The 26862-nt window shown below is 35.0% G+C and overlaps 2 protein-coding genes across 4 annotated transcripts; one reads left to right on the top strand and one right to left on the bottom strand.

Moving 5' to 3' along the window:
• The first annotated feature begins 3480 nt into the window (after positions 1-3480).
• Positions 3481-8278, top strand: LOC135675083 (proteasome subunit beta type-1-like). The gene is made up of 7 exons (XM_065185354.1): positions 3481-3660; positions 3744-3851; positions 3926-4007; positions 7345-7474; positions 7571-7713; positions 7800-7886; positions 7983-8278. Exons 1-7 carry the CDS (start codon positions 3620-3622, stop codon positions 8055-8057), a joined length of 666 nt encoding a protein of 221 aa, XP_065041426.1. The 5' UTR covers positions 3481-3619; the 3' UTR covers positions 8058-8278.
• Positions 8279-8716: 438 nt separating this feature from the next.
• Positions 8717-10123, bottom strand: LOC135675082 (non-specific lipid transfer protein GPI-anchored 7-like). Of its 3 annotated transcripts, none has more exons than XM_065185351.1 (3): positions 9758-10123; positions 9412-9447; positions 8717-8959 (listed from the first exon to the last, which is right to left on the bottom strand). In XM_065185351.1, exons 1-3 carry the CDS (start codon positions 10056-10058, stop codon positions 8844-8846), a joined length of 453 nt encoding a protein of 150 aa, XP_065041423.1. In that variant the 5' UTR covers positions 10059-10123; the 3' UTR covers positions 8717-8843. The 3 variants fall into 3 exon arrangements, with proteins under 3 accessions (XP_065041423.1, XP_065041424.1, XP_065041425.1); XM_065185352.1 differs by having other exon boundaries at positions 8717-8956; XM_065185353.1 differs by having other exon boundaries at positions 8717-8950.
• Positions 10124-26862: the final 16739 nt, after the last annotated feature.

The following is a 26862-nucleotide window of genomic DNA, read 5'->3' as shown; positions in this document are numbered from 1 at the left end:
AGATCCATTATGATATAAATTTGAAATCACACAAGAGATTTGCACATTATATATAAAAAGTAAGCTTTAGATAATTTGACAATTTCATAATTTAAGGATCTGAAAAAAAGCTCTAGTTAGGATCCATTGCCCACAAACATAAAAAAAGAAGTTATCATGTAACTTTTCAAAAGTAATTAAAAATAATATTTAATTCTAACTATCTTTAGAAGAAATGTATAAAACCCGGGGATTAATACATCTATACCTGATTGTAACCACATCAACTCACAAATATTATAATATCATCTTTCCTTGCAAAACAAACTTTATACTGTGTAAATCCTTAATATCTAATCAGCCCTTGAGTGACCACCTCCCAAGAGAGGAGATATAACCCTAAGAGTTCTCACCACATCCCAAAATTTTTTTTTAATGGATCTCAAAATACATTAGGGAGCGAAGAAAAATAGAATTCAACATAAAATTAATCAAGCTAATATCACCCGCCTATACTAAGAATATCCCTTGTCTAACTCTCTATCTTATCAACAACATTTTCCACCAAACTAGTGAGATATCACTTACTCTTCTAGAAGCAATAATAGCTATATTTAAAAAGAAAAATACCCCTCTTTAAATTTAAAAATATAACAAATATATCTCATAATACCGCTTTGTTATTCATAAGAAAAGAATCTTTGAATAAATTAATCCTTTGATTAGTAAGGGTCTCATAAATCTCATCATAAAGATATTTCTAATAGTATCACGAAACCCTTTATTTGCTCTTAAACAGAGAAAAATATTATCTGCATACATACATAAGTGGTAAACTTTAAATTTTTTTTTAAGATAAAAAAGGTGATTAACATCTTATCACAAGTATCACCGAGTAGGTAAGTAAGGATCTATACAACCAAAACATGAAGATAATGAAAAATCATGTCACTTTGTCTAATCCCATACTCACCCCTAAAAAAAAATCTGAATTGATAAAACATGCAAAAGAAGAGGATAAAATAAATATGAATATCTAATTGATAAATTAATTTAAAATTTTAATCATGTGCAACACTCTAAGGATAGCATCCTATGAAAGCCTATCATAAATCTTTTCAAGATCCAGCTTAGTCATGACAAACAAGGACCTTGTACATAGAGTGAGTTACTTCTTGACCCACTAAGATATTATCATGAATAGATCTATCAAATGTAAAAGCATATCACTCCTTAGAGATAAAAGAGTCCAAATAAGTTTTGAACCCATTGGCAAGGACTTTAGACAAAATATGATAATTCATATTGTAGAAAAATATAGGTCAAAAAATTTTGATCTCCTTAGGATTGTTAATCTTAAAAATAAAGATGAAAAAGGTCTTAGTCTAATTAGGAGAGAGTAAAGCATGATAAACGAAGTCATAGAATACTTGAATCATGGAATTAGAAATGATATCTCGATAAAACCTATAAAACTCCGTGGTAAAGCCATCAAGCTTAACGGTGGTTGACAATATCTCAAATTTCAGATAGCTAAAAGGGTAAATCATAGAGTTAGAGATAATAGGAGAAAAGCCCTAGTGATAATAAGTTGACTAATCAAGACTAGGCATGACCTATCGATCTATCAGCTCTCTAAAGAGAAAGGGAGAAATAAAACCCAACAAACTCATTCTTAACATTAGCATCATGCACTAAAGTCCCACTCCCCATCTTAACATAGTGAATGAAGTTCCTCCTCTTTTGGTAAGAGACCAAAGCATGATAATACTTGGTATTTTGATATCCATTACTAATCTATTTGGTTTAAGTTTCGGACCATCACTTCAAGTTAATTTTCCTAAGAAGAGTATAATATCTATTGTAAAGATAATATATTGATTCTATAGACTAAATATAATAATATATTACTTAGTAAATTCTAAGACATCCTTAATCTAATCTTAGCTAAAGAATTCTTATTCTGGTAGGATAAAGATCGTAAAAAATAGATTATAAAAAATATTATTCAAATAAAAATCATTAAGAGATAAATAAAATAGATCCAAACACAATGAACATATTCGACCCAAAATAAATCAAAATTTAAACAACTGAAAAGCAAAATAGGACAATGGTCAAAACACACTGAAGGCAAATGAGAAACCACGAATCTACCATTCTTCCTATCTTGAATAATAGCAGGAAGATGATTGAGTATGGGATGAGATCACTTGAACATGGCATAATCTACTATTCTTCCAATCTACGTGGCTTAATCCTCTTCATCATTGCTCTCACATTGATCTTTATATGGGAGTAGTTAGAACCCTAATAGGTTCATCAGCCACTTCAACTATTGGTGAGGCAGGAAGGAGATGGACAAAAGAAGGCTTTCATAGTAGCTACCAACACTTCAAACCTATTTGATTCATCTCTCTCAGTCATGAGGGAGTGTCTCCTCTTTAACCGTAAAAAAGTTTACGATCGTCTTATTCTTGATATTTCATATCCATCCAATTCCCTATTTAGACGAGACGAGTATGGAAAACCTTCATTGATGGCAAGCAATTATGGGTCTTCTATATTCTCATTATTAATTTATTTTATTTTTTTAAAATAAAATTATCATCAGAACTAATTAATAATATCAAAATTTACAAGTCAGAATAATAAATATTTGTAAAGGTTAGGTGTCATAACAATATTCAAAATATAAATATATCCGTATATAAGCACAACCAAATATATCCAAATTTAATCATAACCAAATAAATATAAAATACATCCAAATAAATATATAAATTAATAATTTTCTTCATTAATTTTGCCGTTTTAATTTCGATGCTCATATATCCGTGCTAGATGGATCCCACATCAATAAAAAATATATAATATCTAATAATAAAATACAATAATAATAATAATAATAATAATATTATTATTATTATTATTATTATTATTAATATATATATTAATTATCTTACAATCATTTTTTTTCCTCTTTGAAGAATGCGCAAGGTTTCAAATATGCCATTAAATATTAATTTATTACATAAACAAGAATGCTTAAGAATTAATACTAAACAAATATAAATTAAAATATTTTTATTCAACTTAAAATTCATATCATGCATTTTATCCCATAAAGAGTCTTGAACTTTGGATAGAATATTTTATTTCTTTTGTTTATTATTTATTTATAATTTTTTTTATATATTAAAAATAAACAGTTTAATGGTTAATGTTGGAATGTTAAAGTTAGGTATTGAGTTTAATTTTCATATATATATATATATACCCTATTAGAAACGCGCATAATTGAATTATAAGAAATGTGATATCATAATATATATATATATATATATATATATATATATCGTCATTATTTCCACGACAACATTGGATTAATCTGTGATATGCTCGTTCGATTCTATATCGCTCGTTTCCGTACGTTCGGCCAATCGTTTGGGATATATAAAGCGAGGAAATCGCCCTATATATAAACCGGCCCGAGGCAAGCAGCCATCCCACACATCTCTGCGTCGCCACTGCCTTGGGGAGAAAGAAACAAGCCCTAATCGTAGTAGTAGCTGCCATCCTCCCCTATTCTCTCTCTCTCTCTCTCTCTCTCTCCATTATCGCCGACGATTACAGCGATATGGCTCTCAGGGGCAACTGGATGTACGAGAACAATGGAGGGTGCGTCCCATCCCATCTCCCCTTCCTCCCCTTTTTCGGGACAGTTAACATGCGCGTTTCATATGCTCTCTTGCTTGGTTAAGGACCTGCGTCGCGATCGCGGGAGCGGACTACTGTGTGATTGCCGCCGACACGAGGCTCTCCGTCGGCTACAGCATCTACACCCGCGACTACTCCAAGATCTGCAAGCTGTACGGCTGTGTTGTCGCCGTTCGTACCAACCTGGTTTCTGGGTCTATGCTGACAAGTTGTTTCCGTGTTGCAGAGCAGACAAGTGTGTGATGGCGTCCTCGGGGTTCCAGGGGGATCTTAAAGCTCTGCAGAAGAACTTGGCGGCAAAGCATTTGGTAAGCAAAAGTCATATTTTGATCTTTTACCTCACTTGTACAAGTATTTGCGCTTCTTTAACGATCCCTTTGCCTCAATTTTAGTCTCAGTAGTATGGTATCAAGCAGCAGTAGAATTTTCCAGAGAAGCATCGAGAGAAAGTATCGATAAGCTAAGATTGCTTCTAAATACAATCTCATGAACCTCGCCTATTACAGAAGAAATTCTGCCAAAGTATGTCATGGATTGAGGAATGCTTAATCATAACTACACAAGATAAAAAACACCATCTAAAACATTCCTAGTAGTGAATGATCAGCTTTGGCCACAATCAGACACTTAAAATTTCAAACCGAGGATGGATATAAATGGTTGCATGTTATACTAATTCAAATGCATTGAGCAATGGTCTTTCCAGTTAGATTTTTGTCAACACATAAAAACCTTCAAAATCCTGCTAGAACTGTTATTTAAGTGATTTTGCCGACAGACTTCTCTACTTTGCTTTTTCCTTGATCGGATGCTGTTCATCCTTGGAAGGTTATGATATTCTAGATGGAAGATATCTTCCTTCTCTATTGATATTTTCTTTTCTTTTTGTTTTTGGGTTCCAAATAACTACTTGAATGCCCTATTCTACCATTATATTTTGGACATAACTCAAACCACAAGATGATCCTATGATTTTACATTAATCACTACATTTTTACCTTATGATACTTATGGATACCAGAAGTTGTAGACATTATAGAGCCAACTCAATACCAAAAGTGTTAAACATTAGTCTTTTCATTATTTGAAAAACTTGGGTGAATCTTGAAGATTGGCGAAGCTCTTGAAAATCCAGGCTTGAAAAGAAATTAAAAGAGCAATTAGAAATGTATTCTATTGTAAGTAATGCTGACTTTAATGGTAATGAGAATGTAATAACTTTGATAAGAATACTATGTAACGATAAATGTCTTTTTAATAAAGGACCAAGTAATGCTGACATTAGCTGATCACATAGCATTGGCAACAAAACACTGTTTAGGCTGCTTGTATTGGAGATGCTATTCCTTGGAATGGATCAGCATTCCAAGTAATGCTGACATGTCTTGTGCCCATGCATTTCATGAGAAGTATTGTATAATACCAACTCACTTTCAGCCATGGACACCTTTGTCTTGTGCTCCACAATGTTAATGGAATTATGATATGATAAACAATGCTTGAATCTTGGCATAAAGACAACTCATGTCACTTTGTCCTTTGTCCTCGTTTATTTTCTTGTCTGATTTGGATATGATTTGAAGCACATATTTTCTGGTGTTTATTTATTCAAAGGAGCACTTCAAAAGAAATGTGTTTTGCCATTTTTCATTGTAATTGCATACATCTATTTAGTTAAAGTAATATTTTGTTTTATCATTGCTTTACTCCATATGTAACACCCTGATTAGTTCCACATGGAAAGTGAGCAATATTAAGATTGACTTATAAGGGTCTGATGAGTGTACTACTATCAACTTCAGCTTAAGCGTTTTGGTCAGTGGTTTAGACCAAACGAAGTTGATAGGCCAGTTAGCCCATCAAGCTCGGGTCATGACATTTGATATCAGAGTCGACATTGCATTTGGGCATAGTAAGGGGGCTCGAGTAGGAAAGGGCTACCCGTAAACGAAGTTGATACGCCTCACATGCACTATGCTAGGATTTGATCTGGGTTATGTTGGGTCTTGACGAGGACATCAAACCTTTGAATGGGGGTGATTGTAACACTGACTTATAAGGGTCTGTGTCAACTTCAGCTTAAGCATTTTGGTCAGTGGTTTAGACCAAACGAAGTTGATAGGCCAGTTAGCCTATCAGGCTCAGGTCATGACGCTATATGTCCACATGGTTCACATATCTTATATATATATATATATATATATATGTTTCTTTGCATAAAATCTAATTCTTTCCGTATCAAATATCATGCAAATGCAAATCTCAATATTATTTGTACAAAAAATATATGTTGGTTTTGAGATATCATGACTGGTCCATGGGTTTCTTTCGATTGTCTTTCTTTTCATTTCTGTTGTGAATAATGCAACAAAGCTATCAAGGTAATATTACTTTATCTTGACACAATCCATTAGGCTATTACTTTAAATATTAAGATTTCACGGAGCACACACTATTCCTTGTAGTAAATATTATGATAACACATAGTAAAGAAGCTATAGTGAGGATAATTAGGAGATTATTAGGTCAACAACAGCAGAAGCTCCATTACTGCCAACAGAAGTGTTCATCTTGATTTTGAGGCTAAATAGGATTTTGGATTATATTTGGTGGAGAAAGATCAAATTATACAAGACAATAGAATTATGTTTTCTGTTAGATCACATTAACAATGCATGTAACACTTGCACGGTAAAAGGAAGAATGAGCTGAATCAAAGTTTCTAATTGGTTGTTGCATTTTCAGCTTGTGTTTTGGTAGCAGGTTGATGTACTAGCATGCATTTATTGGTTTTCTTTGGACATGTTTGAACCATCTTAAATAATATTCTGTCATTTTTAACCCATAATTGGAGCATTGTACCCCTTGCACTCTTTTTCCATACAAAGGAGGTATGCTGTGTCCATGCATGTTCTAGCATAAAGTGCACTATCCATCTACACGAATTCTGATTTGAGTGAAGAGTACTCTCATAATATATGAGTTCTTCTTGTGGCCAATGTAGGCAAGCTGCAGAGTTTAGTGTTATTCATTCAGTGTGCAGATTTGCTGCTAGTAAAATGAGGCATCAATCATGACAATGATGAGTCTTTTTTTTCTCTGTTTACAACCTAAATGGAAGAAGATAGATACTACATGCCAGACACAAAAGTGAAAAAAAAAAAAAAAAAAAACAGAAATCACCATAGTGAAAAATAAACTCAATTGTGGTGGTTAAAGTACATACTGTCTGGTCTATTAATGGCATTCAGAGACATTCATTACTTTCCGGAGTAAATAATAGTCATCAGAAGGAATACTAATGTTAGATAATTGGCTAGAGATGGACAATCGTCATGATTAATGTCATAATCTTCGTCTAAAATATTGCAAAATGTTTCTTTCTCTGTCTTCCTAAAGTTAAAAATTGAATTGGGAAAGGTTAAAGAAGAATACGCCAATGCTTGTAGTTCATATTATTATGGTTGAACGGGCAAACTGGATTCTAAATTGACTGAAATATCTATGTTCACCTGCATGGAAGTATGCGATCAATTGTCCATGATGGCATCTGTGGTTAGGATGATTTCTGTAGTAGAAATGGTTTGGGAATCTAATACATTTGCTGCAGCATGATTCCCTTACTTGATGTTTCTAATACTGCAGATCTATCAACATCAGCACAACAAGCAGATGAGCTGCCCAGCCATGGCTCAGCTCCTGTCAAACACCCTTTACTACAAGCGGTTTTTCCCATATTTCACCTTCAACATCCTAGGTGGACTTGATAGTGATGGTATGAATCCTCATGGATGCTTAGTCCAAAATTTAGTCCTTCAAACCTGTACTTGAACACAGCAGATATGATCGTAACATTTGATCTTTGGTTCAGGAAAGGGCTGTGTCTTCACATATGATGCTGTTGGATCATATGAAAGGGTTGGGTACAGTGCCCAAGGTACAGGTGCAGGACTCATCATACCTGTTTTGGACAACCAGCTAAAATCTCCAAGTCCTCTGCTATTACCCGCCAAGGTATAAACATATTGGTTAATAAATTTTAATTCAGAATTCACTGTGGGAATCCTCGTTGGTATCATAACCCTCACGTAATTAAACAGGATGCTGTCACACCTTTGTTGGAGATGGAGGCGGTCGATTTAGTGAAAGATGTTTTTGCGTCAGCCACCGAAAGAGACATATATACTGTATGTTAGATCGTGTTATGGTTCATCAATTTTCTTTCATCGAGTCTTAAAAGTTTGACATTTTTCACCGTTTTTTGGCTGATGGTATGTTTGCAGGGGGATAAAGTGGAAATTTTGGTGATAAATGCATCAGGTATTCGGCAGGAGTTAATGGAGCTGAGGAAGGATTAACCATTTGAGTTGTGGTGACTTTTGTTTAGCTTTTCGGGTACTCGAGACGCGAATTGATCATTTCTTGCAAGATTGGGATGTATAAAAATATGCTGTTTGCATGGGGTCTGCTTAAAGATTGCTGCCCTCATGCATCCTCAGGTGTTGTTTTATCCATGAAACCAAAGTTATCCATCTTGTAACAATTCATTTCTTTTTCGCAGTTGAGTTCCTTGTGATGATGATGCTTTTTGCATATTGACTGAACATGGAAAATTGAAATCCTTTTTGCATAGTCTATCTTTTTGCATAAGATAGACTATATGCCACAATGCACCAAATAAACAGCGGCAAGCTCATCAGGCTAGTTGATGGAATCAGTAGAGAGAGAGCTTTGATGGCTTGGATTGCTTATTGCCGTTAGTTTTGGAGGTTTAGATAGTGGGATGTCATATCCTTTCTCAAAGTTGAGATGTGTATGTTAATGTAAAAAGGCTTAAATAAATTGAAATAGTTAAAATATCATTAAAGTTTTGACTTAGCCACTCAAATCTATGATTTCTCTCTCTCTCTCTCTCTCTCTCTCTCTCTCTCTCTCTATATATATATATATATATATATATATTATTTTACCTATGAAAATAACCCATCAAATTTCTTATGTAGAAGTGCTTATGCAGTTTTCATCATCAAAAGAATTCAATCTGACATATCCAAGCAGCAGCTCATCACAAGCACACAGAATTCGCAACCAACAGTAAGTAGTCCAAACAAACACGAGCAGAAAGAACAAGAGAGGCTGCGACTTCACAGCCCCACGGCGGAGCACCAAAACAGGAGGGACAAGCTCATGAAGCTGGACAAGCCAATCCAATTTGCTCTGTGGGCGTCACCTTTATCTCTTCCATCACCACCTGCAACTACTACATGAATAACGAAGAATGTCATGACCACAAGATTGATAGAATAATTTTTATGAATGACTCCATAAGATCCCATAGAATAAAATAAATGATATGGCATGATTCAATGCTCCCTATTTCACTTTTTTATTTATTATAATGTAAAAACCTATCGACGTGAAATAAAAGAAATAACGTAGACTATATTTTATAATAATAATAATAATTTCATAAGTCTTAATTATTTGGGATCGACTATATCAATCTTTTATTATCATATCATTATTATTGAGATAGGTAAAAAGTAAAAAGTTAATAGATTTCATTTGTACACTAGGATGGCTCAATCTGCTTGAGTTGTCGATCCACAGATCAACCTCAAGCAAAATAAATGATTGCCAAAATTTTTAATTGAAACATAGGCAACTCATGGTTGATAAATTAATGGATCCATTAATACATGATTAATTTACCTGTAGGAGGAGTATGCATGGCAGAAGGTGATGGAGCTGCAAAAAAAACAAAAAAAATATGAAGAAAGCAGCAATCAATTAGCCAGTCATGTGATGCATGCTAAGTTACAAAACAATTCTAAAGAAAACAATCAATTCTCAATCAACATAAGATGATTGAAATATCTGAATTAACATAAAGTTGTGAATTAATCTTATATATATATATATATATATATATATATATATATATATATATATATATATATATATATATATATATATATATATGCAAAAAGGAAGAAATTACACATACATACATACATACATACATACATACATACATATATGCGTATATTATACGTACCGCCCGAGCAACCACTGAGTTCGGAGACGCCGCAGGACTTGGCGAGGCGGAAAGCCTGGTCGGTGGTGACGTTGAAGGCCTTCAATACGCTCTGGTCGTTGAGCACCGCACAGAGGCACTGCAGGTCGGCGTCCACCGCCTGCCTCAGCGGATCGCAGCACGTCGCCGGCGGGGAACGCGTCGAGTTCACGTAGGCCGCGCAGGGGATCAGGCTCGACACGCACGGCGGCGGCAACTGCCCCTCCGCCCCCCCAGATATCGCCACCACCACCATCATCACCATCATCATCCACTTCGCCATTAGAGGAACACCTCTCTCTCTTCTGCGTGGAGGCAAATCCAAAAGAAGAGAGATGAATAGACAAAGAGAACTACGCGCGCGCTCTCTCTCTCTCTCTCTATATATATATAGATATCTTTGTGTCTTGTGGAGGCAACTAAGAACATAAAGAAATGCTTTAGTTTTAAGCTCTACAACATGCAAAGTAGTAGTTATGGATGGACAACTAAGATGTATATGAATCATTAATCTCATCAGTACAATAGAATACTGTCTCCTCAGAGAGAGAACGTTTCCTTGCGTGTTTGATGGGATAGCCAGCCAACTACAGCATAGACACGGACATGAAGCTTGCGGAAATGGTGGAAGGGGGCGACTTCTCGCGGTCGTGAATGCCAACAAATTGCTTGCGTGCGTTGGAAGGTTCATTTTGGAAGAGTAGGATTCTTCGTGCATGGAGTTCTCCAACAACATTCTAAGCTTCACGTTGGTGCAGTAGGATTCTCCCTCCTATGTGGGTCTTTTTTGCATGGTCAAACAGCATGGTAGAAGAGAGAAGGGATGAAGCAACTCAATGCTGCAGGTGTTAACGCTGGATTATTCTCCCATCTAATCCTTCTGTGACATACCATATCCTTTAGTATTTAGGATATCAGTTGATAGGACCGGAGAAAGGCTTGGCCTTGATGTGCATAGTCTCATATTCTGGCTATCCGTCAACAACCATAGACTATGAGACAAGATCAGTATTAGGATCAAGGCAGTAATTACAGTGGCTCATATCACTTCCCTCGTTGAGCCAACTCCTTTGATGCCATTCATCTCTCAAGTTAGCATAAATTAATTAATTACTTAATTTAAAATTAAAATATTTATTTTCTTAGTACGAAATCCTCCATCTTCTCCTATTCTTCTTCTTCATCATCTTGGATAGAGAGGTATAATCTTTGACTCTTTTTTATAAATTATTTCATCTTTAGGATTCTTAATTTATGACATTACTTGATAATAATTTTAAAGATTAAATGCACATTATTAAGATGTTATTTATAATGCCTCATTCTTGTAAATATATTTCTTTATTATTCGTGCATATCTTTAACACTTCAACTATGTTATTCTTGAATGATTTTATTATGATTTATTTTTTTCATTCAAATCCGTGTATGATATGATTTTTTTTTTCTTTCCATTCACAACAGATACAAAGCTTATCCTATAAATAAAATATCTTCATCCACTATTATTATACGAGATCACACTAATAAATATTGGGCCTATGCATTGTATAAAAATTGAAACATGATATTGATATTGATATTTAACATGATTTGATTGATATGATTTTATAATTCATATTGTTTTATGATTTCTTATATGTTTTAAAAGGATATTTTGATAATTTATTTTATTTTTCAGTGTAGCCTTCTAAGATCATTAAGTTTACTCTCAAATCGACTGGTTTGATATTTGTAGAAATATTGTCATGTTGGATATTATGAAAAATTAGATAATGTTATCGATAGTCAATCCACAATAAATCATAAAATCGTTAGCAATGACTAATGAATTATACATAACTAAACTACAGACTCATTATAATTAAGAACATAGGCAAAGAATTAACATAAAATTATTAAAACATCCATCATGCTATTAAGAAAAAAACATCTCCCAAATCATTCTTTAGCCTTCATGTTTTTTAAATAGAATTTGATCTGATCCAATAAGAACATTTTAATCTCCATATATTCCTCGTCACGTTAGTTTCTATATATTAGGAGAAAATATCATTCACATTTTGATAAGCCTAATATGATCTAGACCCATATGCGTAGGATTATCTGAAGCTTTCTCGAGATGAGAGTGTCATGCCCCTTAGGTGCTCCCTGCATAAAGACTAAGGTCGAAAGAGGTTTCATGATTCGAAACTTCTGACGCTCAAGTTAGTCTTCCCAAAAAAGAGATTCACCCCTATTAAGAATGTATTTTTATATCTTGAAGAATAAGAAGGAAGCTTGGGATTGTCTTTGTTGCCATAAAGGAGGAGAAGAAAGTTTTATGATTATCTTCCTTAGTCAAATAGGAAGGAAGCTTATGTTTTCCTTCTTTGAATCTTATGTAGATGGGTGGAGGGTGGCTTGGATCTCACATGACAAATACATGTTAACTGACAAGATATTCTCTATCATTTGCCCCCTCCCCCAAAAAGCATACTTTGAGACTTTTGCGAAACGGGTTTGAAGTGCATTATTTAGTTTATCCAACAAGTGAGCATTCGAGATCTTGTCTTGCGAGTATGATTTTCATAAATCAGATATCTCAAGCATATTAGGCATGTGTTTCTATCGTAATGGACTTCTCTTAGTGTGGGTTAGATTTTCTCGATTTATATACCTCGGACACATTTTGCCTCACGTCTCCACCATGACAAATTTTTCTTAGCATGGGTTGGATTTTCTGACATACATGTCTCGGGCACATATGATCTTGTGCCTCCATCGTGACGAATTTACCTTAGTGTAGGTCACGTTTCCCAAGTCATATGCCTATAACAAATTTTGCCCCATATCTCTATCATGGCATATTAACCTTGGCATGAGTTAGGTTTCTCGATTCACATACCTCGGGTACATTTAGTCATGCGGTTCTATCATGATAGACTTACCTTAGCACGGGTCAGGTTTCTTGACTCATACGCCTTTGACATATTTTGCTTCATATGTCTTCCTTAGTGAATTTATCTTTGTATGGATCGATTTTCCTGACTCACATGCATTGGGCATATTTTGCCCAATGTCTTTGTTGTGGCAAATTCACCTTGACATGAGTCAGGTTTTTTGACTTACACACCTCGATTACATTTGGCCCTATCCTTCTGCAATGGTGGACTTGCCTTGGGATGGGTTGAATTTTTCGACTCATAAACTTCAGGCACATTTGGCCCTATGCTTTCACCATAGTGGGTTCAGGATCTTCTTGCTATGATCGGCTTTAAATTCTCCCTCCATCATGGTGAATTTCAAGTCTTCTCTCCTTCATGGATGGCTTCAAATTCTCCCTATGTTATAGTGGATTTCAAGTCATTTCTCTATCGTGGTGGATTTATATCTTCTCATAGTGGTGGGCTTTGAGTTTTCACTCCACCATTGTGGATTTCAAGTCCTCTCTTCGCTATGGCGAGCTTCGAGTTCTCACTCCACTATGACAGATTTCAAGTCCTCTACATTGTGCTAGGTCTTAAACCTTCCTTCTATGGCAGGTTTCAAGTTCTCGCTTCGTCATAGTGGATTTTAAGTCTTCTCTCCATCATGTCAGGCTTCCTACCGTAGTAGTCTTTTTGGGATTTGCCCCCTGAAGGGACACTTATCTTGATCGTAAGTAGAGAGAAACCAGTCTCCTCCTTATAAATCCCCTCCTCTTATAGGGTGGGATTCATTCCTCTGTATGAGCCTCTTGAGTCTAGAATCTCAGGAGTTTTCATTCTTACTCCCAAAGCCTCCTTAGGAGTGCTAGTCATAGGTGTCATACAAGCCTTTAACTACAAGTTTTAAACTACGTGTGTTATATTTTAGAAAAACTTTTAACGTGTTTTAGAAAAGCTTTTATCAAGCTGAGATCTATAATCATATGGTGTTATTACTTATGTGATGTGTGATTTCTTATACACCTAATATATATATATATATATATATATATATATATATATATATATATATATATATATATATATATATATATATATATATATATATATATGTAGATATATTAAATATGTATGTACGACACATCATAGGAGACTAGATTAAAATCTCCTCTCTCGATAATATTAAGTTGGTAAATATGAGGTAATTAAATTGACCCACATGGCCTTCTATCATTATAGGTAGGAACCGATTCCTGATGTATGTTGAGTTGGTCGAGTCCCTCGAGGCTCACCTACATCGCGAATCACTATCTTGCTTATGATATAAAGATATCACTAGTGACCTGAGGATATGATATGCTTTGTCGAGTTCCTCAAAAGTATTTCATCGAATCAAACTCATCGTATAACAATGGTGATGACTTAACCGAACACCATGGTTGGTCTAGGCCCTCGAGGCCATAATTGTTCAGAGGTAAAAAAAGATGGGAATTATAAAGAGTTATGATTAGCAAGAGTTGCCTACATTTTTGGATTTAGTGTGATTAGTCGAGTCCCTTGAGATTACAGTAAGACATTGATTGGATCCTGATCCCCACTAGAAGTCTACCGGATACTTCTGTTTTATTAGGACCATGACGAAAAAGCATTTAAATTGGAAAACATTTGTAAGTGATTGAGGGTAGTGAGCAAGTAACTTAGTGAGTAATGAGAATGAAAAGCATGAAAGAAATGACATAGAAAGAAAGCACACTAGATTTATAGTCTTTCGATCATTGTGACATATGTCTACTCCTGATTTCTCTTCACTCGAGGCCACCGGCTTCTACTACCAATCTTCTTTCCAATGGGCGAAGATCAATGACCATTTTACACCTCTTTTTCTCCTTTTTACAGGTTTAAGAGATAACATTTACAACCACTCACCCCTCTCTTAAACTTCACTAAACACTTAGAGCTTAAGAGAAGCTCTCATAATATTATAATAGAGTTTTCTTTCTTTTTTGCTCTCAGTTCTTCTATAAATCGAGCAGGGATGAGTGGGGTTTTAATAGGCTCCAAATGGATTCAAATTTAGAGCAAAAAATTTGAATCCTCAGGATTTCGGGATACTGGATGGTACCATCACTAATACTAGGCGATACCTACTAGTCATAGGTTTGTGAGCCAATCACATAAGTGATGGCACATGTGACTTGACACGCAGTCTATTTATTTATTATTATTATTTAATATTTTATCATTTTGTATTGCCTATTGCTTGAATATATTGTAATATCTATAGATCTGTGCAATGAGAATCAGATCATGATGAGATCACGATAATAAGATCGATTCACCTTTAAACACATATCCTAAATAATCTCAGTCATAGGTTACTCGAGATGGACATCGTGATAACCAGACAAACTAGTGTGCTGTATACCCGTCCATATGATGGATGCAACTGGTCTCATAACTGCTCGTGTGGGAACACTAAGGATATAGTACAGGTGCTTATTGGAAAATGAGTTCACTGATTGATCCGCTTATGGAATGTTGGACGGTTGACGATGCCTTATTGTCAGACAACAATTTCGTGGTCTCAGTGGTGTATCCGATCCTTAGACTTGAGATACCAAGGATATCCTGTATAAGTACTCCATTCTCTGAAACCAGACTTATAGGTCTAGAGGTTCTAGATCATAACCGATCATCGGAAGTGGTAGCTAACCTTACGAGGACTATTGAGTGTCGATAGAGGATCATCCACTCTCAGTGTCATGAGAGGAATATCTTATGTATTCTTGCTCAAACAAATCTCTGGCTAGGGTCATTTAGATTGAGAGAGAAAGAGTTCTCCGAGAGAATCTGATTAGCACGAGACTCGAGTAGAAACTGTATGGGTTTGACAGTACCATTCCTGGTATACAATCTCTGAGATATTAGATGGATGATGAACTATAGGTATATGATAAATTAGGATAGATAGGTTCAATGAATTGAATTCCCTTATATCATCTAAGGACTGTGGCGTAAGAGCCTAGTACGTCTGTAGTCGATGAGTCGAGTGAAGTTCTAATAGGTATGACTCACGGCCAATTCGATATTGGGCCTAGAGGGTCACACACATATAGTAGACATTGCGATAAGTAGAGGTTCAGATATGAGATATCTATTGGAGCTTATATCTTATTATATTTTCAATAAGCCCATGAATTATTAGATCCTATGGATGAGATCCTATAAGAGCTAACGAGAGATTATTGGATAGAGATCCACTAATCTAAGAGGCTTGGGTAGTTGGTGTTGGGAAATCTTAGGGGCGATATCATATGCGCAGTCGAAGAACAGAAAATGAAATCCCTAATTTCCTCAAAAATATGTTCATCGTCGTGTGAAGATTGGTGCATAAAAATCATTAAAACTTAAAACTATGTATAAGATAGATTATGTTACTTAGGGAGATTGTATATCCCTGGATCCCTACAGATCTTTAGGAGAGGGTGAGGAGATCAAGTGCTATCCTCTATAGCGGTGATCCACATAGCAGGGCTACGACGACGCTCTTCGAAACTCCAGGTCTGCTTTGAGAAGGAGAAGAGGAGAGGCAAACCAAAAGGCTCTAGCCTATGAACAATTAGTTCTCTCATATTTATAGCGGTCCACTATAAACTTAGCCATAATGGATCCTGTCCTATTGGGTATTGGATCTCCATCCAACTACCCAAACTTCTTAAGTTAGTTGATCTCTATCCAATAATTTTTCATAGGTTTTTATTGGATCTCACCCATAGGATCCAATAATTTAGGAGTTTATTGGATATCTAATAAGATAGGAGCTATAACGGATATCTCATATCCGAACTCTACTCATCACAACGTCTACCATATGTGTGTGACCCTCTAGGCCTAATATTGAGCTGACCGTGAGTCGTACTTGTCAGAACTTGACACGAGAGTATCTAATTTACTACAATCTGTTCATATGGACCATGCTGATAATATGATATTTTTTTCAGCCAATAATATTGCCACATAATCTTCAACTCAGCCTACTCAGATAAGACAACTCATCAGCATATTCCCTGCACAAAGGAATACATTAATGGAGTTGGTTGATAGTTGTAAAGCTGTATCATGGTGCTTTTCTTCATGGCTAAGGAATACATTAATGAAGTTCGTTAGTTACTATAAAGCACTTAATTTCGAAATTCCCTATGCACGAAGGATTATTTCATGCACTAGTATTTATTTTGGGGTTTAGGGCTTAGAAAGGACTTCAGAAACTGATGATATCTGGGCAGAAGCTCTCTTGGAGTGTTCTTTTGAACTCTGTATCTCTTCGATGCGTCCTTGAGTGGTGAGTCTTTTGCTTTCAGTTCTGTATCCTTGTTTATTATCATTAGGGCAGTGATCTTCTGTATCCCTTTTGATTTTAAACTTGGTGGTGAGCTATTTTTTTTATTTTTATCAAAGTTTCGTCAAGAGTTTGTTCCTTGTCTTTTGTGACATTTTCTATATGAACAACTATTCTATCGGTTTTCTTTCGAAATCCATTCTACATTTTTATCCTCCCGGTATCAGTTTGGTATCAGAGCTAAAGGCTAGTGATCATGGCAAGGCGGAATGGAAAAGATGTAGTTGGTGAAGGTAGTGACCATGAAGATGATGCTGAGTCGTTGAGGTTATAGCTACGAAAATTACTGTGTAGCCTACAAGAAAAAATGAAATAATCGATGAACTTCAAAGTAGACATAACCAGCATGAAAATGACGCTTGAGAGTTTACTTATGATGATGGTACACCTCCTCTTCCAAGGGAGTCGAGAAGATGTCGGAGAAGAAATGGAGTCCAAGATGAGTGGCAGAATAAATATAACCCCAGATTCGATATTCCAGAATTTGAAGGTAAAATAAATGTTGATGACTTTATCGATTGGCTTAATACAGTAGAAAGAATTTTTGATTTTCATGAACCACCAAAACAAAAGAAGGTCAAACTTGTGGCACTCAAACTCAAGCAGAATGCATCTTTTTGGTGGGAAAATATGAAGAAATAAAGAGAACGTGAGGGGAAGAGTAAGAATGTTACATGGGAGAAAATGAAAAGGGAGCTGAAGAGAAAATATTTACCTCATAATTATAGGCAAGAGATCTTTCTCAAAATACATGATTTCAAGCAAAAAGATCTTAGTGTGGAGGAGTACACTGCAGAATTCGATAATTTGATGTTAAAAGGAGAGCTTGTGGAACCGGAAGAGCAAACAATTGCAAGATACTTAGGAGGTCTGAAGTATGATATTGCTAAAGTTGTTCAGCTATAACCATATTGGTCTTTTAATGATGTGAGCAAGCTGACATTAAAAGTTGAAAAGCAACAGAAGTTTGAAAAGAGTTTTTGGTACGGCTCAAAAGAAGGTTATACAAAAGGATGAAGTTCCAAGCCTACTATCCAAAGCAAGGTGATATCGAAGGTGCAAGAAAAAGGTGAAGAATCTGCTGGCAGCAAAAAAACACTTAATTCTTCTACCCCAAGTGGCCGAAAATGTTTCAAATGTTATGGTTTTGGGCATATTGCTTCAGATTGTCCAAATAGGAGGATTGTAACTTTGGTTGAAGATCATAGTGTTGGAGGAGAAGATGAAGCTGAGGACGAACCAAAATACGATGATGATGAGGAAGAGATTACTTATGCTGATCATGGTTTGTCTATTGTATTACAACGTAGTTTACAAGTGTCCTATGTGGCCGACGATGAAAGTTGGGTGAGGAAAAATGTGTTTCACACTAAATGCACTTCTCTTGGCAAGGTGTACTTGGTGATCATCGATAGCGGCAGCTTTGAGAATATGGTTTCTTTGGAGATAGTACAGAAGCTAAAGTTAGATACCATCCCTCATCCACATCCATACCAATTATGTTGGCTGCAAAAAGGAAATAACATCAATGTAACTAAAAAATGTTTAGTTTCATTTTCTATTGGCAAGTATTATAAAAATGAAGTATGGTATGATGTTGCTCCTATGGATGCTTGTCATTTGCTGTTGGGAAGACCTTGGCATTATGATAGAAGGGTATTGTATGACGGCTACAAACATACTTATTCTTTTAAGGTGAATAAAAAGAAGATTATTTTAGCTCCATTACAACCATCCGAAATCAGTGCACTAAAGAAGAAAGTTAGCGCTTTTATGTCCTATGGTGAATGCAAAGATGAATTAGACAAGGGAGGTCATGTTATGGCTCTAGTAGTACTAGAGGAAAATGAACAACACAAGGAGACACCAGCAATCATGAAACAAATCCTAGAAGAGTTTGAAGATGTTATACCAAAAGAGATTTCACATGACCTTCCACCCTTGAGAGATATCCAACATCACATTGATCTTATTCCGGGGGCTATTTTACCTAATAAGGCAGCATATAGAATGAGTCCCAAGGAGCATGAAGAACTTCAAAGGCAAGTTGATGAATTGGTTAAAAAAGGGTTAATTCGGGAGAGCATGAGTCCTTGTGCAGTTCCAGCCTTGTTAGTGCATAAGAAGGATGGTTCTTGGAGAATGTGCGTGGACAGTCGCACCATCAACAAAATCACAGTGGACTATCGCTTTCCTATTCCAAGGTTAGATGATTTATTTGATCAATTGTGTAGTGCTTGTATTTTCTCAAAAATTGATTTGAGGAGTGGCTATCACCAAATAAGAATGAGGCTCGAAGATGAGTGAAAAATAACATTTAAAACTAGAGAAGGTTTATATGAATGGTTGGTTATGCTATTTGGGCTATCTAATGCTCCTAGCACCTTCATGAGATTTATGAATCACATACTTAAGCCATGCATTGCAATATTTGTTGTAGTTTATTTTGACAATATATTGGTGTACAATAAGAGCGAAGAAGAGCATATGAATCATCTGAAAGAGATCTTTCTTATTTTAAGGCATAAAAAACTTTATGCTAATCTAAAGAAGTGTGATTTCTTTACTACTAGTATGGTGTTTCTAGGGTATGTTATTTTAAAAGATGGAATCATGATGGATCAAAGTAAGGTAGAGGCTATTCTCAGTTGGCCAACACCTGCTTCATTGCATGATATGAGGAGTTTCCATGGCTTAACTTTGTTTTATAGAAGATTTATTAAGGGTTTCAGCTCTATTGTTGCTCCAATCACCGAATGTCTGAAATGTGACAAATTCAAATGGACTAGTGAAGCTATTGATGCTTTTGAGCTTTTGAAAAGAAAGATGACCGAAGCTCCTATCTTAGTTCTACCAAATTTTGATAATGTGTTTGAAGTTGAATGTTATGCATCTAATGTGGGAATTGATGCTATTTTGAGCCAAGACGGAAAGCCCATTGTATTTTTTAGTGAAAAGCTGAATAATACGAGAAAGAAATACTCTACTTATGATAAGAAGTTTTATGCAATTTATCGAGCTTTGTCTCATTTGAGTCAATACCTTCTTGCCAAGCCATTTGTTCTATATTCTGATCATGAGTCATTAAAGTTCATTAATCACCAGCACAAGCTAAACAAGAGGCATACAGCTTGGGTGGAGTTTTTACAATCTTATAACTTTACAATCAAGCACAAATATGGTGTTCAAAATGTAGTTGTTGACGCATTGAGCATAAAACATTCTTTATTATCAGCAATGGAAGTCAAAGTGGTTGGATTTGAAACATTCAAAGATCTATATGAGAACAATGTGGATTTCTGCTCGATATGGCAGAATTATAAATCAGGTTCCTTTCAATAATTTTTTATCTTTGATGGTTTTCTTTTTCGAGCTAATGCTTTGTGTGTTCCATCTTGTTCTTTTAGACAAGTAATTCTAGCTGAAGCTCATGGTGGTGTTTTGGGAGGACATTTCGATAGGGACAAGACTCTAGCTCTTGTTCAATCAAATTTCTACTGGCCTAAAATGTTTAGAGATGTGGATAGACATGTGAAGTAATGCCGATTATGTCATTTGGCAAAAACAAGAAGTCAAAATTCTAGTTTGTACACTCCATTGTCAATGCCAAATGCTCTATGGGAGGATGTGAGTCTTGATTTCGTTTTGGGACTGCCAAGAACTCAAAGGAACAAGGATTCTATCATAGTTGTTGTTGACAGATTTTAAAAAATATCTCACTTTGTTTCATGCAATAAATCGAATGATGCATCTCATATTGCTGATTTATATTTTAAGGAGATTGTTAAATTACATGGCATTCCAAGAACTATGGTGTCTGATAGAGATTCAAAATTTATTAGTCATTTTTTGAGAACTCTTTGGAGGAAGCTATGTATTTCTTTGAATTTCAGTAGCTCGCATCATCCACAAACCGATGGGCAAACTGAGGTAACAAACAGAAGCTTGGGAAATTTGCTTAAAAGCTATGTTAGCAAGAATATTAAGAAGTGGGATGTCATTCTTCCATAAATTGAGTTTGCCTACAATCGTTCTATGCATCATAGTATTGGTAAGAGTCCTTTTGAGGTAGTTTATGGTACTAATTCTACTGGTCCTTTGGACTTAATCCCTCATTCTACAACAAAACAATTTAGTGGAGATGCTGATGAAAGAGCTAAGCAGATAACGAAGCTGCATGAGAGTGTGAAAGCAACCGTTGAGAAACAAAATGAGAGGTACATTCAAGCTGCTAACAAACACAGAAAACATATAGAGTTTAATGCATGTGATTTGGTCTAGATTCATCTAAGGAAGGAGAGGTTTCTGTCGAGCAAATTTGGAAAACTGAAACCAAAGGCTAATGGTCCATTCAAGGTGCTTAAGAAAATTGGCAAAAATGCTTATGAGATTAAGCTACCTAAAGATTACGGAGTATCCTCAACATTTAATGTGGCTGATTTAAGTCTTTTTTATAATCATGATGATGAAACAAACAAGAACTTGAGGATAAGTCTTTTTCAACCAGGGGAGATTGACACGGGAGTGTATAATTTGCTACAATTTATTCATATGAACTATGATGATAATATGATATTTTTTTCAGCCAATAATATTACCATATAATCTTCAACTCAGCCTACTCAGATAAGACAACTAATCAGCATATTCCCTACACAAAGGAATACATTAATGGAGTTGGTTGGCAGTTGTAAAGCTATATCATGGTACTTTTCTTCATGGTTAAGGAATACATTAATGGAGTTAGTTGGCTGCTATAAAGTACTTAATTTCGAAATTCCCATGAAGGGTTGTTTCATGCACTAGTATTTATTTTAGGGTTTATGGCTTAGAAAGGACTTCAGAAACTGATGATATCTGGGCAGAAGCTCTCTTGGAGTGCTCTTTTGAGCTCTATATCTCTTCGATGCGTCCTTGAGTGGTGAGTCTTTTGCTTTCAGTTATGTATCCTTGTTTATTATCATTAGAGTGGTGATCTTTTGTATCCCTTTTAATTTTAAACTTAGTGGTGAGCTAGTTTTTTTATTTTTTTTTAAAGTTTCGTCAAGAGTTCGTTCCTTATCTTCTGTGATATTTTCTATCTGAACAATTATTCTATCAGTTTTCTTTCGAAATCCATTTTACATTTTTACCCTCCTCGGTATTAGAACTCCTTCTGACTCAGTGAATTATTATCTTCATAATAATTCACTCGACTCATCGACTACGGTCGTACTAGGCCAATCGATTGGACTTATCTGTCCTTACTTATCATGTACCTATAGTCCCTTATCTATCTGATATTCTAGATACCGTATACCAGGCATGGTGTTATTAGACTCATATGGTTTCTAATCGAGTCTCGCTCTAATCGGATTCTCCTAGAGAATTTTTATCTCGTAATCTGAATGACCCTGACTAGGGATTTGTTTGAGTAAGAACATATGAAATATTTCTCTCATGACATCGAGACTAGATGATCCTTTATCGACACTCAATAGTCCTCATAAGGTTGTCTACCACTACCAATGATCGGCTATACTAGATCTAGAGCATCTAAACCTATAAGTCCAGTATCAAATAGTATAGCACTCATACAGAACATCCTTAGTATCCCAAGTCTAAGGACCAGGTACACCACTGGGACTTCGAAATCATCGTTTGACAATAAGGCATCATCAACCATCCAGTATTCCGTAAGTGGATCAATCAATGAACTCATTCCTTATTGAGCAATGTATCTATAGTGTCCCTACACGAACAGCTATGAGACCAGCTGCATCCATTATATGGATGAGTATACGATACACTAATCTGTCCGGTTATCTCAATTTCTCTCTCGAATAACCTATGATCGGGATTATTTAGGATCTGTGTTTAAAGGTAAAACTGTCTCATTATCATGATTTCATCACGATCCGATTCTCATTGCATAGACCTATGGACATCACAATATATTTAAGCAATAGTCACTATAAAGTGATAAAATATCAAAAATATAATAATAAATAAAAAGATTGCATGTCAAGTCACACGTGCCATCACTCACGTGATTGACTTACAGGGCACATACGATTAGCAGTTAGATGAAGATCCAATACCCAATAGGCAGGATCTATTAGGGTTAAGTTGACAGGAGACCTCTATAAATATAAGGGAACCAATGGTTCATAAGCTAGAGTCTTTATGGGTTGCCTCTCATATTCTCCTCTCCTTCTCCTCCTCAGATAACAAAGTTAGAGTTTTGAGGAGTATCATCGCAACACTACTATGTGGATTTAGGAATATACTATCTTTTTAGATAACACAATCTTTCATATACATGGTTTTAAGTTTTACGATTTTTGCATAGCAATCTTCGCATGACGACGAACACATCTTTTAGGAAATTAGGGATTTTATTTTTAGTATTCTTCCGTTGCGCATGTGATGTCGTCCCTAGATTTTCCAATTGTACCATCGCTAATACTCTCTAACACTGGGTGGTACTACCACCTAACACAGTCTTAAAGACTGTGTCTGGGCGGTACCACCACTAAACCTTGCTATAGGACACTGAATGGGCCAAACAATAGGCACAATTCAGCCCTAATTTAAGCCCAATTAGCACCTAATTGAGTTGACATTGTTTCATTCCAATACCGACTCAATTAGACCTAAAACTACTTGGATCTAGACAATTATTACAAAGCATTAATCACATATTGTTCAACATGTCATTGGTTCATCTGACGCTTTATCCAACCTTTCGGCACATCGTCCTCTCCTTCGATATATTGCCTAATCGGCATGTTGTCTTCCCACAATATTCGATCTCCTTGGCGCAATGTTGGATTTTCTTGGCTCGATGCCCAAACTCATGGCACGAAGCCTTTTGCCAACACATCAATTGATCTTTCTGCTCGATGTTCAATCTTCTAACATGTTTTACTTCGTCCCAATATTAATTCTTCCTACTTTAATTAAATTGTCTGTTCATGATCGAAGCTAGTCCTGTGTCACTCAAAACACATATTAGATCACAAACTTATCAATTGATTTCATCATCAAAATCTGAAATTCAACAATCTTTCCCTTTTTTATGATGACAACTAATTGATGATGAAGTTTAACTAAACTCTCTTTATCAATATGCCATATTGATAGAACTTCAACATGTCATACCAAAATAATCATGTGCAGCAAGTCATTACATTCATCATTGTATACATCATTCAAAATTATGAGTATTCGTGCATAATACTTATTCATCATGTATATTTTCAAAATCATCATTATATACATGATTTCAAATCATCATGCATAATATCAAATCATCATTTTAGGTTTAATATGCATGATTATCCTCATATATTCTCTCCCTTTGTCATCAACAAAAAATAGAAGTATAATTAGCAAATTTTTAGATATACAAGCTAGTAAGATGACAAGTTTTGAACATGCAAACTAGCAAGTTTTGAATATATAAAAGTTAGTAGAATTTTTTTTTGCATCTTTTGAGATGTGCAAGATAGCTTGTTTTTTTGCATCTTCTTAAAATGTGCAAGTAAGGAAACTTTACTTCTCTTTTGAGATGAGCAAGCTAGCAATTTTAGCAAATTTTATATCATGCATGCTAGCAAATTTTACATCATTTTATAACATATAAGCTAGCAAATTTTATATCATTTTAGAACATGCAAGCTAGCAAATTTTATATCATTTTATATGTAAATTAGCAATACTTTCTTCCCTTTTGTTATTATAAAAAAGAAAAGAAGAATATAATATTTTAGTTCATTTCCTTTTATATCAATTATCAAATCCTCATATGAAGAATACAAGCAAGTACTAAAATAACTTTCAAGTTGTGAATCAAATATAAAAAAAATCAAGAGAAACATTATGATTCATTTGGATAAATCAAATAATGAAAAGAAACATAAGAGAATATAATGGTAGAATATTTTGATTCATGCATAAGAAATCTCATAATTCATATAGAAAATATTCTTTTAAATAAAATCCAAGAATCATACGAGAATAAAGAGTAAGAGATCATGATTTATAAAAATATCTCAAGTATCAAATATTAAGAAATCAAGATCCTGATTAGGATAAAACTCATACAAATTTAAATTATCAAATCATCAAAATCACTTTCAAGAGATTTAAAATGATATAAATAAATTTATCAATCTTTTATTTAAAAATTGATAAGATAAAGAAAGAGAAAATTTTAAAATGCATTCCCTTTTATGTGTTTCAATTTCTATAATTTGATTTCATAGCAAGTTTTTTACGCTAAATCATGCATCATTGTTTAAAACTGAATGAGTAAATTTAATCATAGAAATCATCAAGATCAAGAAACTATAAATAACAAAAATTATTATTACTTTAAATCATCATACATAATTAAATCATTAAATCATCAAGCATGATTTAAATATAAAACACTTTTAAAATTATTCTATTTTGGCAAGTGAGCTTTTTGAAGTGTGTTGGATTTCTATCATAAGCTTTGAGCATCCACAATAAAAAAATTATCTTTTGCTCATAGTTTTCAATTTTAGAGATGTCTACGAGAATGGTGGGTTTATTCTAGGTACCAATTTAGCTTTATACCTCTCATGATTTATCTATCTTGATTTTTGGTATAAAGTCATTTATAATTCTTTTAGGAACTTAAACTAATTTATGTAAGTCATATCTTTTAAATAAATATTTATATGTAAAATGACCATATCTACTACAAAAATTATATTTGTTTTCAAGGGAAACATATAATGTAGGTCCTTTAACAAAAGTAGTTGGCTTTTGTTGAGTGTTACTCACAAAGCCAATTTCTTTCTTACTATAAACATGACTCTAATAGAACCCTTGTAGATTCTAAACTTGGGGTTGATCTCTTTAAGGGATCGATCTCCTTGAAACTCTATAGGGGTTCCTCCCTCCAAGTTACCGCTCAAAGGCTATAGAAAATATTCATCTATTGCTTATCAAAAGAAGAGGAATACATGACTATTTATAAGGCTTCTAAACTATAACTCCTAATAAAACTCCTACTCAAGACTCCTACTTCTAACCAACTCCTAATACGATTCCTACTCAAGACTCCTATTCCTTTACAACTCATAATTCTTCTCTAAGAAACAACCTCCTAACCCTAGCCGGCCTCTTCACCTCCTTAATAGGGGCCAGCTTAGGTAAGTTTTACATGAATGCCCCTCTCAATTATGATTCTCTTAGCTAGAGTCCTAACAGACTCGCCATCTTCAAATCAGACTTGTCCCCGAGGTTGAGATTCCATGAACTTTGAGAATTTGATCTTCAAGTCGTCATAATTCTCCCAAGTGGCGCCTTCTGCTGGTAAGTTCGCTCACTGTATTAGCATTTCAGTGGTGGGTCATCATCGTCGAGTCATGATTCATCGATCAATAATGACACTCGACTGGGTTTGGAGTTCTACTTGGGTAGTCATATTTGGTGGATGACTTTGGGTTGTCTCCAAGCACCTGTTCACCACTTTCGTCTGGCCATCGATTTGTGGGTGATATGTCATACTTCTATTCAATTTAGTGCCCTGTATCTGGAATAACTCTGTCCAAAATCTACTCGTGAAGATGCAAGTATAATTTGACACAAGCACAATGCGTCCTTTATAGCATAATTCTTTTGAATCCCAACTGTAATGAGCCATGTAGCTTGGTGCTTCCTCCAATTTTTTTATGATCTTACTAGTCTCTGGATCTTCCTATCATTCCATCTTAATATCCTCAATGAAGTCATTGGTCGGAAGTGAAACGACCGAAAATTCA

Source organism: Musa acuminata, chromosome BXJ1-5 (assembly GCF_036884655.1).
Source record: "Musa acuminata AAA Group cultivar baxijiao chromosome BXJ1-5, Cavendish_Baxijiao_AAA, whole genome shotgun sequence".
Lineage (NCBI taxonomy): Eukaryota > Viridiplantae > Streptophyta > Magnoliopsida > Zingiberales > Musaceae > Musa > Musa acuminata.
Note: the sequence above shows the minus strand (reverse complement) of the source record. Positions and strands in the feature narration are given on the sequence as shown.